Source organism: Clupea harengus, chromosome 9 (genome assembly GCF_900700415.2).
Source record: "Clupea harengus chromosome 9, Ch_v2.0.2, whole genome shotgun sequence".
NCBI classification, from domain to species: Eukaryota; Metazoa; Chordata; class Actinopteri; order Clupeiformes; family Clupeidae; genus Clupea; species Clupea harengus.
Window position 1 is genome coordinate 17879121 of NC_045160.1, and position 13440 is coordinate 17892560.

The 13440-nt window shown below is 48.9% G+C and overlaps 1 protein-coding gene across 1 annotated transcript in view; it reads right to left on the reverse strand.

Moving 5' to 3' along the window:
* The window catches only part of zbbx (zinc finger, B-box domain containing), a 12333-nt gene extending 1217 nt beyond the window's left edge, over positions 1-11116 (reverse strand). Inside the window, exons 1-5 of the mRNA XM_031572870.2 lie at positions 10837-11116; positions 9096-9276; positions 5200-5337; positions 1179-1412; positions 626-719 (exon numbers count right to left, since the gene is read on the reverse strand). Of these exons, the coding sequence (XP_031428730.2) occupies positions 626-719; positions 1179-1412; positions 5200-5337; positions 9096-9276; positions 10837-11013 (824 nt within the window). The 5' untranslated portion in view covers positions 11014-11116. The remainder of the gene's footprint in view (positions 1-625; positions 720-1178; positions 1413-5199; positions 5338-9095; positions 9277-10836) is intronic.
* Between the last annotated feature and the right edge of the window lie 2324 nt (positions 11117-13440).

Below are 13440 nucleotides of genomic sequence, written 5' to 3' on the forward strand. Positions count from 1 at the left end.
TCACACACACAGACACACGTAGTGTAATTGAAATGGCCATGGTAAAGGGTTTTAAGAGCTAGTTGACAAGAAACCCTGGAGTGCTTTTATATCCACCATGTTGAGGAGGTAGGAACACACAACACACTGTGCAGCAGACAAGAGGAAAATGGGTGAACATGTCCCTCGCCCGAGGACAGTATCAGAGAGAGAGAGGGAGAGGAGGGACACAAAAGACATCAACATCACTGTTCTACAGGGGTAAAAGACAGGGCAGCCTGCTACTTTTCCACTCACGTACTTCATGCATCACTGAGTCTATCTGAAAGGCTGACAGACACACAGCACATCTACAAACACCTCACTGGGACAGAGGTGCCAACGTTGGGCTAGGTCTGCGCTCACACATTAAAACACATTACTATTTGCCAGCATGCCATACGTGTGTTGTTTTCTTCTCCTCTCCATTAAAGGGAGAAATATGTACGACAAAATTATTCAGAGGCGGGGAGCTTAGTGCAGCCTGTTTTCTTTTTTTAACTTTAACGAGAAAGCAGGCAGAGTGCTAACGAGGTGCCCGCTAATGAGCTGCTTCTAACGAGCACCAGCACCTTCCGTGGGCGCAGCGGTTAAGCGGGGTACCCACCGTGCCGTGCCGCTCTGCCACCGTTGCTCCTCCTGGCCGGTTGCCGGCCCTCTGCCCTGCCCCCTGAACCGTGCGCCACTGCCGGCGCCCACACCTGTGGGAGGAGAAGGCACGGCACGCCGCCTGACTGTTACGACAACACGAGCACACGTTTGAACGTTACACCATTAATATTCCATCAACAGAGAGGAAACAAGAGCGCCGCTGGGAAGGCGTGTGTTATGCCAGCATGAGGTCGTTAATACACAAACGAAGAAATGTCAGGCCACGGGGGGGGGGGGGGGGGGGGGTGGTGCTATCTATATGTACACATGTTTAACAGGATACAGAGATACGTACAAGAACTTCGGATCCAGATCAACAGGTCATTTACTATGCATAGAGTCATTCAAGAGGTCTTGTCCTCACAGCAGTGGTTAGCTAGCTAGCTATACGTGCTTTCATCAGTAACTGAACCTGATCCTGGGTGTTATGTATGCCATAACAGATCAGCTCTAGAGAAGGCCGTGTGATGGGGTGGCCTTAATTATAAGGTCTACACCAGTCTACACACCGGTGAAGAGCGCAGGAGGAGGGTCAGTCCCAGCACCTGACTGTGCGCTCATCTGTCTGAACTCGTCCTCCAGGCTGACCAGAGCCTGGCGGTCCTCTTCCTCCTCCTCTTCCTCGTCCTGGGGGGAGCCTCCCGGCGCCTCCTGCTCCACGCTCTGCACCTCCAGGATCTCCTGAGCCGCGCGAGACAGGGGACGGGAGACGGGCCGCGGAGCAGGACGAGGAGTGCTCCCGCCTGAAAGGAGAGAGACACAAAAAGAAAGAAAGAAAGAAACAGATAGATATAGAGAGAAAGAGAGAGAGAGAGAGAAGGAGAGTGAATGTGTGAGAAGAGGAAGAGAAAGTCAGTGACAGAGGCACTTCAAGTTTAAAGCAACTTCTCTGAAACAGTGAGTGGTTAGAGGTCAAATCAGGGAATGAGGCAGACTAGACGGAGAGCAGAGAGATGCTGTCATCTGTGTGAATGGAGTGAAAAGCAGGTGTGATGGAGAGACGGCCATGATGAGAGGAAGATGGGAGAGGGAGAATCACTATTGCATCAAATTGAATGACGAGACCTCACACACTTCTGTTCAGTTTGGCACCTGCAAATCATTTTTCTCAAGGCAAGACAAAGACATTTATTTGGACATCATATTTCATATACAAAGGTAGCATGCTTTATATATTTTTCACCCACTATATTTAAAGCAATGCTATGCAACAATTGGCCACTTTTTGAGGCATGTTTTTGAACTAATTTTGGTATCATCTTCAAATTGATTTTGATGGTATATGGTCACGTAAAGGACAGAAAAACACACCTGTCGTTATCACTAGCAGTTCAGGCTATGTACTATGTAGTTTTGGTGTTCGGGTCGGAACATCCCTGTAAGACAAGCCTTCATAGGACATCACCAACAATATCAGCAGAAAATGCCAGTTAGCTTTACTAGGCTGTGGGTGGTGTCTGCAAGGATTTAGCATGTTTTGTAAGTAGGTAGCTCACTAGTTTTAGCTGAGACATAGACATCAAATTAAAAAGTTCAAAAATAACAAATGAAGACTTTACAGCATAAGTTGTTATCTGTTGAATCCTTCTGACCTGATCACAAACCATCAGCATCGCAAACACAAATGAAACAAAAGATTGTAGAAGAGAATCATTTCAGAAGATAAACAAGAGCAATGGAGGAAAGAAATGAGCAGTGCAAAAAGCCCTATTCTTCTGCTCTTCACAGCCTTAGCCGAAGACTTGTTTCCTTTCCAACCAACATTACCTCAAGCACCTCAAGTTCAAGTCCGAAATCCCAAGCTGTCAGTCTCCCAGATCATGCTCTTTCCTTCTCTGTTCTTCATGTACTCTTTGACATATTATCATCTTTCCCCCCTGTTTGCCCCGAAGCAACTGCTAAGGTCTTTTTTTAAGTATCCATCCCAGCACGGTGTACGTGTTACTCTCTCAAGCAACCCTGCCCTCCCCTCTCATCTACCTGTCTGCTGCTAACAACACACACACACACACACACACACACACACACACACACACACACACACACACACACACACACACACACACACACACACTCACACTCATATACACACACACACACACACACACACACACACACACCACCGTGTCCTCACAACAGCTGGATATGCCAGTTCAGTTTTTACGGGCTCCCCTTTCAGCAGAGGTAACTCAAAGCGAAGAGGCGAGCCCCTGCTATCTGGCCTCAACTTAAAGGGGCAGCAAATCACAGGCTTTGACAGCGCCTGCTTGAGACAGATGACACATTCAGAGGCACACTCTGCCGTCGCTGCACTCCGCTGCAGCCATCTCGCCACACAGCGCTCCGCTTGTTGTAATACTAATCATTCTTTTCTTTTCTCTCTCTTTTTCTTCCCTCTTTCTCCTTTTCTTGTCTGCGGTCCCTGCTGAGGGCAGTAATGGGACTGAGAAGAATGGAGTTGGCGCTGGGAGAGAAGACGGAGTGAGAGGAAGCTCAGGGCTCCTATCTGGGGAGTTAATCTGCTCCAAACTGCCCCTCACATACACACACTCTATCAGCCAGGGCCCTGGGCTCAGGTCCACACTTGACTGTGTGTGTGTGTGTGTGTGTGTGTGTGTGTGTGTGTGTGTGTGTGTTGTGTGTGTGTGTGTGTGTGTTGTGTGTGTGTGCATGTGTGCGCGTGCACGCGCGTGTGATGAAGATAAGTCGCTGGGCTCCTGCGGCAGGCAGTGGCTATGATTAAGGAGGGGACGCAGAGGAGCCTGACTCATCCCCCTCGTGCTCTCTTCCTCTCTCACTCCCCCCCTCTGCGCTCAGGGCGAGAGGGCGGCCAGGTCCCCTAATTAATATAATCCAATTAGCCAATTACGTACTGCATGCACCCTGCATCAGCATCAGAGAAAGAGAGAGAGAGAGAGAGAGAGAGAGAGAGAGAGAGAGAGAAAGAGAGAGAGTGGGGGTGTGGGGGGATGCAGTGTGATCCAGTTGGCGGGGTGGGTGACTGTGTGTCCCTCCACCTTCTCAGGCTTTGGCTGTGAGATCCAGCTCAATCAGAGGGGCCACACCGGCAGGCCACCAGGAGGCCATCTGGAAGCCACCAAGAGCCACTAGGGGCCAGGACCCCAATCCGTCCCCTGCTCCTCAACACTGGCCCACGCCCAAGTCCTCTCGGAAGGATGGATAATAAGAGGAAGAGAGAGGGAGGGATGAAAAGAAAGAGCGAGTGAGGGGAAGAGGGAGTGGGAAGCTGGCTATTTGATTTGCACCAGGAGAAATTAGACCTGTCATGGCATAAAGCGATTATTTCTTTCTCTCGCTCCTTCTCCCTTCTCTTTCTCTTTCTCTCTCCCTCTCGCTTTTTGTGTCTGTTTGCAGCCACAGCAAACCTTCAGCAGGCACTGTTGGCTTTGGCTACAGCACTCTCACTCTCACTCTCTCTCTCTGGTCTAATCTCTTTATGAAAGCAGCGCTCTTCTCTCGCGAGCGGGTGCCAGGAGGACAAGGTCCTTGAGCAGCCCCAGCTTTAATTACAGGGTTAAATTGAGTTCCGTGCGCGCGTGCTACACTAAATCACACCGCGGCCTACATTTCTACCGGGGAGCGGAGGGAGAGAGGGAGAGAGGGAGCGAAGGGATGAAGAACGGATGGGTGCTCGGCTCTTGGCTCCTGTGCCCACCATTTGTAGCAGTGGTTATTGATGTGCTTCCCTGTGGTGCATCCTGAGTGGTGTGTGTGTGTGTATTGATGTGTATGAGTGTGTGCATTTATACATGTGTGAGTGTGTGTATTTATACGTGTGTGTGTGTGTGTGTGTGTGTAAGAATGCATGCTTGTCTGTGTGTGTATTGTGCAGTATGTGTGCAGTTGTGTATGTGTGTTGTGTTTATGTGTGTGTGTGTGTGTGTGTGTGTGTGTGTGTGTCAGTGTACTTTCAGAGGCGCTGGGTGCACCCATCTCTTTAGCCACTCAGAGACAGCCTGGAAGAGCAGCCTCATATTAAAATATTAGGGTGTGATAAATCTTGATTAAGTCCTGCCAAATGTTTGCTGCGTCCTCTGAGGAAGAGCCGGCGGATGTGCATGAGGGGCACCGCAGGATAGATGAGGCTCTCGCGGTGGAAAGGCTCCAAGAATGAAGCCGACCAAGAGCTTTGGGCGGACAGGAGAGGAGACTACCTCCATTTTACATCAGGAGACCTTGAGGAGACTGGGTACACAACCTCCATTTTACACCAGGAGACCTTGAGGAGACTGGGTACATGTCTGCCATTTTTCGCAGGGAGACATTGAGGAGAGGAGTACACGTTTTACAGGTCAAAGAGACCAAAGAGACCTTCACCTCCAGCCAACCTCTCTAGGTCTCGAACATTACAGACAGACACACACACACACACACACACACACACACACACACACACACACACACACACACACACACACACACACACACACACACATATTCAAACACACACACACTTTCACCCAGCAAATCATTTGCCCAGTGAATCTACAAGTCCCATGAGCTACCTACCAGCTGAGTGGATCCTGTGTGTGGCTGAGGTGGGCCGACTGTGTGTGTGGCGTGGGCTCTGACTCTCCAGCACGGCCATGACCAGCTCCTCTGGTGCGCTCTCTCTCAGGCTGCTGCTGGGTCTCCAACTGGGCCGCCCTGTACAGGAGAGACAGGCAGGCAGACAGACAGACAGACAGAGAGAGAGAGAGAGAGAGAGAGAGAGAGAGACAGACAGACAGACAGACAGACAGACATACAGACAGAAAGACAGACAGACAGAGAGAGAGAAAGAGAGAGAGAGAAAGAGAGAGAGTTGTTGATTGTTAAACTGTTTCATTTTTTTTTTTTTTGTTGTTATAGGTGTTATATGTTGCTATATAAAAACACGGTCATGCCATTGAATCTATTTGAAATTTGAGAGGGAGAGATTTAATATTTTCCACCTGCCACTTATGTGCGTCATCCCCTTTATTTCAGGTAGGAGCTGCACGTAAAGCATTTAGTAAATCCCTTCCCACAGTTTAATGAAAATATTAGGAAACGCTGCCTGAGACAACACTGGAGAAGAAGACTGTTTAGCAGTTGCTGTTATATGAGTGCTAAAGAGTGCTAAATGCTGAATGGAACTACAGTACAGATGTCTAAGTACGTCTGCTGCCAGACTTGAAGGTGGTTATTAACACACATGTACACACATGTACATTGTTTTGAATGTATTTTACACTTCACTGACTGTAATCAAAATCCATTCAAACCACCTTTAAATGTGATGCTGATACAATCACAGTGCTACCTTCCTGTGTTTACATCTGTTTGTCTTGCTTTTTTAAAACACAGTCAAGTGTTATCCAAGCATGATCCAATCACAGACAACACATGGCAGGTGTGAGGGGGGGCAGTGAGACCAGTGAGACGTGATAGACAGTCTGATCTCTAATCTAGTAATACTAAGTCTAGAACTGGGACTCTCAGTGTTAAACAACACAAATAACCATTCTATAGCAGAGGCCTTCTGGGTAGGCTTGTGTGAAGTTGGCAGCTGGTGAAACTAGCTAGTCCTGATGTGAAAGACTTTCTTACCATCTTAGGTTTCTCATTCTGCCACAAATTACTTACTGATGGGTATCTTAATCTAAAGGTGAGCAGGACAGCAATTGCAGGGGACAGACAAGAATGACAGTCTGACAGACAGGCAGTCGGGGGCCTACAGAGCGGGTACACACATACACACACACACAGACACACGCACACACGCACGCACGCACACGCACACACACACACACACACACGCACGCACACACACACACACACACACACACACACACACACACACAGGTAGACTGACAGACAGCGACGGGTAGAGGACAGGAGCGCAGGTGGGCTGGTGGGCAGACGTCCAATGTCCAGACATCCAGACAGACGTGCACTGCGTGATCACCCCAGAAAGTTTGGAAGTGCACGTCTGCTTCTTCCTGTCTTTAAACGTCCGCCGTAATTAAGTGATTTTCCGACTGGCTGGGCTCCTCTGCCCTTGTGCATCCTTCGAAGAAGGTGTGTGTGTGTGTCGGGTTGTGGATGTGTGTGTGTGCCAATGTAAGAGGGGCCAGTAAAACCTGTTGGATCATAGCAAAGAAATCAAAGACAAAACTGGGAAAAAAAGACAAAAGAGAGAATGGCAGAGAAATGGAAGAGAGAGAGAGAGCGAGAGAGAGAGAGAGAGAGAGAGAGAGAGAGAGAGAGAGAACGCAATGGCCCAAGAATAAATGGGAGCGACTGCAGAGGGCCGCCAAGGAGATGTTCCCTCCGCCAGCCCTTTTCTCTTTCATTAAGTTTAGAGCAGAGAAACGATCACGGATGCCCAGCACCTGGGCCTAATGAAGCCAACGTCCTCCCACAGAACGCCATCATCACTCTGCCTGTTTATGAAGGACTCGCCTCTCTTCACCTCGCCTCAGCTCAACACACAACATACACACACACACACCACACATGCACACGCACACGCACACGCACACACACACACACACACACACACACACACACACAACATACACACACACCACATACAACACACACACACACACACACCTTCTACTAAGTCTTCTACTCAGACAGGCAGCGTATGGGAATAAAAAAACAAACAGAGCGGGCCCAGACGTTGTGAATGAAAGGTAGGAGCTCTGTGTCTAAGAGGGTCGTGCGAAGGCTGACCCGTCTCTGAAGAGCTCTCTGAGTCTCCATACAGCATGGGCCCATGTCAGCTGGATGCCCTTGACACATACTGTATAGACATGCTTTTGTTTTGATTTTCCATAGAGATGGTTAACTCAAGAGCTGGCAGCAGGAGAGATTGTCGACACAGACTGTGTGCAATACAGCATCTATTCCTGAGCTAAATGAGTGTGTAACCTGGAAACAATGGAATGTTACAGAATGAGAAGTTCTCTTGAGAAGTCTGTGGGGAAGCACAACAAGTTGTCAGCTTCTGGCTTTCTGTTTGTAACATGACGACAAACAAACAAAGGCTTGAAAGGCCACACAAGCAGGATGTTGTCACTCCTTTGTGAGTCTAGGTGTGTGCATTATATAGGCTACATTGTCTTTGCATTTGTAACATATTATTGAAACATGCCAGTAAGTTTCGATTTGTCTGGTAAAGTTAATTCTTTCCAGACACCATGCTGACAAAAAAAGAATCCCTAGTGGAAACCCTGGTGTGTGTGTGTGTGTGTGTGTGTGTGTGTGTGTGTGTGTGTGTGTGTGTGTGTGTGTGTGTGTGTGTGTGTGTGTTTGCTTATGACAGACTGTTCTGGTTCTTTAGGGAGCTCGAGTTTGAGTTGTTTTGGGCCGTGGTGTCCAAAACACTATCAAGACTTTAATCTAACCAGGTGTCATCCTTAGGACAGGTGCATCATCATTCAGCCACATGTAGAAACTGTGGGATTGAGAAGAGGGATCGTGGAGCTATGCTGCCCTCACCTTCCCACAGCTGTCACCAGACTTTGTTACCATGGCAAACCACGAGCAGCCGCTCTCTACCCCCGTCCAATTCTGACACCGTCTATTCCCGTCTGGGGTGATGACTGGTGCGTTTGGCACCGGCGTTTGGAGCGGCAGGAGAGCTGACGGCAAACACATTCACGGCTAGTCTCAACGAGACTCCTCGCCTCTCCCAGAGTGCCCGCAGAGAAATAAGGATAGAAAGAGAACGAATGCGAAGAGAATTGACCCCATTTCCTTTTCTTTTTCTTTTTCAAAGCCCTCAGCATAATCGGGAGCACACAATACCACAATACCAATGACACACACACACACACACACACACACACACACACACACTCAGAACACTGTATGCAGCCATTCTTAACCAGCCTGCATTGTCTTCTATTTCCTGATGGTCTTCGACTTCAGACACTTACAGTTTCGTTGACAGACTGCAGTCATGTTACATCTGACAGAAACACGGAGTGCTCCAGCAGACACACAAGCCTCCTCGGTAGGGAGAAATTAGCTTAGCTAACAGAACAGAAACACGGTACGCACAAGCAGAGATCCTCATCTCCAAACATCTCTTTCTTGTATTGCGTGTCATGTTTGCTTTGGTGGTGCAATAGCGGGTAGCCCCGTTCGTGACATAATCTAATTGTAATGCATGCTTTGGCTCAGGTGGACAAACACCCAAGAACAGGCCAGAGTTATAAGGATAAAGCTGTGTGGAATAACGGCTGCTGTCATAAACAGTGTTCACAGGGGAAAAAAGAGTGCACAAGGTCGATCTTTCTAGAATTTAGAATGTCATATCTGCTTAGGCCCGAGGGCATACTGTTAATATACTGAATTATATAGCGGAGAGCTACTGAGCAAAATGAATTTGTGTGTGTGTGTGTGTGTGTGTCACCGGCACATGAACTGACCTCCGCTGTAGGGTTGTGATGATCTCTGCGGGTTGTGGGGCTGGGAGGTGGGTGTGTGTGCAGGGACTGGCCCGGACCCGGGCCGTACCGAGCTCAAGTCCACACCCAGGGTCAGGAAGCCGTCCAGACCCAGGAAGCTGCCTGTGTGGGTGGACTGCCTTTGGGCAAGGACCTGCAGAGCCTAAGGCAGAGAAACAGAGAGAGAGAGAGAGAGAGAGAGAGAGAGAGAGAGAGAGAGATGATTGGATGTGTATGGAGCTGATGCAGCAAGCACAGAAAAAAAAACAATCAAGCGTTTTCTCTGCAAAGCAGGAGAAACTGGGTTTGTGTGGAGGGAAATATTACGGGCCTTGCATTGTGTCCTGATTGGAAAAGGAAATGAGTAATATTCAATTTCTGATTGTTACAGGCCCACTATCTGCCGATGTAGTGCAAATGAGGAATATAAAAAAAGAAATATGAAAAAAAAAAAAAAAACATACAATAATTAATCTTTAACAGCCTCCGGACGGGAGATAGCATCTGACGCTGATCAGACAGTTAATTTCAGGTGTTTAATAAAGCTCCTTGTCCTCCTTTTTGAGTCTGCCCACTGCAGCCTCAGTACAGAATGTACAATTGCAGTCCTTATCACAGTCTATATGTTCTATATTTCTTTGTTCCTTTCAGTTCCTGTTCCACATTCCATAAACTCCAAAACCCACAACTTTTGGGCTCTGTATCAACAGTATCAACATGGATATCATTACTTAGGTACCAACCAGAACCCTGCTCTCCAAACCATGGAGCAGGACAGCTACAACAGGTGAGTAAGTGCCTTCAACATGACAACCAATCAGAATACAGACAACCAATGAGAAGAAGGGTGAAAGGTTTTTGGAAATGCGATATAGAGCTTTTCCTTAGTGGAAAGGATGCTAACAGGCAGAACAGGTAACCTCTTCAGATTAATGCTGAAAACATCCAGGGGTTGGGTGCTGGCTTTTTGCCTGAAAATGATTCACGAACACGATGACACTTTTCTAGGCATTCTTGCCATTTACATTTTCACGGTCTTCAGTTCAATGCCACTGGAAATCCTGTCCACTGTGTCTTTTTGCCCCTGATGATGCAGTGGTTTCTGTTGTTCCTTGGAGTCACTGATCCTTTATGTTTTCCCCCCCGGTTCACCTGTGTTCTAGCAGATTGGTACACGGATACCAGCGGCATGCAAGCAGCCCCGGCTGTCTAAAAGAACCCCCTCATTCACCGGATCACCGCTGTGTTAAACCCGGCCCCTCCACACTCGCCACTAACCTGAAGACAACTCACTGACAGTGACAGCTCAACACAGATGCCCTGCACAAACAGGAAGCTCTCCTGACAATGACTCATTAGACACTTAATGCTAATTACAGACTACAGCGCTGCCACTTCCTTCATTCACATTACCACTGAACAGAAGCTCTGTTTTTGACCTGGTTGTGTATAATTATCCAAACTACTGGGCATTTCACCATGCTTACATTAAATAACCTTGTAACACAATAGCTGACCTGTCATGAGAAATAGACAGATAGAAATAGATATTTAGAAATAATGTAAATATGTCATAAGCTTCCGCCTGTGATGTATGGCCAGGGTAGTGTGTATGTGTGTGTGTGTGTGTGTGTGTGTGTGAGGGTGTGTGAGTGTGTGTGTGTGTGTGTGTGTGTGTGAGGACAGGTCGTGCCGGTGTAGAGCTCTGTGCTCTGGTGCTTACAGAGGAGGGCCCTGTGAAGAGCGCTGAGTCACGCTGGTGGCCATCAGAGTCGGCGAGGCTCGGGGGAGACGGGGGAGACGGGGCCTCCTCTGTGGAGCAGCAGTGAGAGGGAGGAGAGGGGGACGGAGAGAACACACATCCTCTCATCTCCTCGTCTGAGGAGTCACTCTGGTCCATCAGCAGCCCTAAGCTGTCTTTAGAATACTCCAGCTCCTCCTCCGAATCTGGGAGGGAAACACACAACACAGCACATTACGATACACATATACACAACGTGAGTAGTAGATAGGAGATAGGAGTTCAGAAATGAAAGACACAAAAACACAGTAGTCCTCTCCCCCTCTCTGTGTCTGTCTCACTCTCCCCCTCTCTGTGTCTGTCTCACTCCCCCTCTCTGTGTCTGTCTCACTCTCTCTCTCTGTGTCTGTCTCACTCTCTCTCTCTGTGTCTGTCTCACTCTCACTCTCTCTCTCTGTGTCTGTCTCACTCTCTCTCTCTGTGTCTGCCTCACTCTCTCTCTCTGTCTGTCTCACTCTCTCTCTCTGTGTCTGTCTCACTCTCTCTCTCTCTCTGTGTCTGTCTCACTCTCTCTCTCTGTGTCTGTCTCACTCTCACTCTCTCTCTCTGTGTCTGTCTCACTCTCTCTCTCTGTGTCTGCCTCACTCTCTCTCTCTGTCTGTCTCTCTCTCTCTCTCTCTCTGTCTGTCTCACTCTCTCTCTCTGTGTCTGCCTCACTCTCTCTCTCTGTCTGTCTCACTCTCTCTCTCTGTGTCTGTCTCACTCTCTCTCTCTCTCTCTGTCTGTCTCACTCTCTCTCTCTGTGTCTGTCTCACTCTCTCTCTCTGTGTCTGCCTCACTCTCTCTCTCTGTCTGTCTCACTCTCTCTCTCTGTGTCTGTCTCACTCTCTCTCTCTCTGTGTCTGTCTCACTTTCTCTCTCTCTCTCTCTGTCTGTCTCACTCTCTCTCTCTCTCTTTGTGTCTGTCTCACTCTCTCTCTCTCTGTCTGTCTCACTCTCTCTCTCTGTCTCACTCTCTCTCTCTCTCTCTCTCTCTGTCTCACTCTCTCTCTCTCTGTCTGTCTCACTCTCTCTCTCTCTCTTCCATCACTACCTACTGCATTAATAATGGCCATCCAGCTCAGCTTGAAGTTTCCATCACTTCTGCCAGTCAGCACAAGCTGCTCCAAATGAGCTCTGTGTGAGCTACCTCCTGTGATGATTTAAAAGCAAAGCAAAGCATGTGTGTGTATGTGTGTGTGTGTGTGTGTGTGTGTGTCTGAGGATGCTTATGTTTGAGTTTGAACATGTGTGTGTGAGTGTGAGTGTAAGTGTTGGTAGATGTGGGAAGAGGGGTTAAGAGAGAGTAGGCATACTGTATGTGAGTTAGGGAATATGTATGTTTGGCAAGTGTTCATTTGTGACTTGTGTGTGAGTGAGTGAGTGAGTGAGTGTGTGTGTGTGTGTGTGTGTGTGTGTGTGTGTGTGTGTGTGTGTGTGTGTGTGTGCCTGCGTTTCAGTTTTTGTACTTGTGTGTGTTTACGCTGGTGTGTGCACTAGTCCTCTCTGATCCAGTCTCCAGAGGCACCGAGTGGAAATTGGTGATTAGACTCTGGCATGGCTCTGGCAAGTGCCGGCCCTATCTCCACATGTAATTACCTCTCAGCCTGCCGTAACATTATGCCAAGTATTTACTTAAAACCCAGATCAATATATCAGGAGGAATGCTTTGCAGCGCTCGGCCCAAATTGGCTCTGACAGTGTGTTAGCAAGAGCAGCGGAAAAGCCTTTTAGCCCTCGCTATCGCTCTCATCTGGCGCTTTAAGCGGGGAGAGGGGATATTGCGCTCACGAGGGGATGAAGGCACGGCAGGCCTGAGGAACCCTGATTACCAGCCCCTTAGAAAACACAGTAGAAGCGCATGGAAAGTTCTCTGACTTCTAAGAAATCGATGTGCTTAGACGTGAACACGAAAGTGTGCTGTGGTGTTGGGAGTGGGGCTCACCTGATAGTCCCTGCATCAGTGGTGTGGAGTGCGGGGCTGAAGGTGGGGTTGGGGTTGCGATGTCAGGTCTTGGCAGAGACGGAGTCTGGGGAGAAGTGCCGTCATAGGTGGAGCGTGAGGTCGCTGGTGAGGTCTCCAGTGCAGAAGCGGCCCTAGAGGGCTGAAGAGAGGCCCTGGAGCTTGGACTAGAACCCTGAGATGGAGATGGGGTGTAGACAGGCTTCGGTGACTCAGAGGCTGAGGGCGAGGGGGTCTGGATGGGCCCACCTGAGGATGGGTGAGGGGGTGAGGGGGTCACACTGGCTTTAGGGGAGCAGAGTTCTCGTGGGGATGGTGTCGGCCTGCTTCTTGGGTATGGAGTTTTGGAGGGAGACTTTGAAGGCGTCCTGGCCTCTGTTGGTGATATCATTGTCCTGTCTGTCTTTGGGCTGGAGGACACTCTGCTTCTTGCTTGAAGCTGGCCCAATGATGTGTGCACAGACGGTGGTCGGGGAGAGAGCTGGGTTGTTGTGGGCAAGCGAACTGGACGCAGAGTGGTTCTCGGAGCTGGTTTCAGAGGCGGCGTTGGGCACTTTTCTGACGGGGTGGATGTCGGGCTTCCA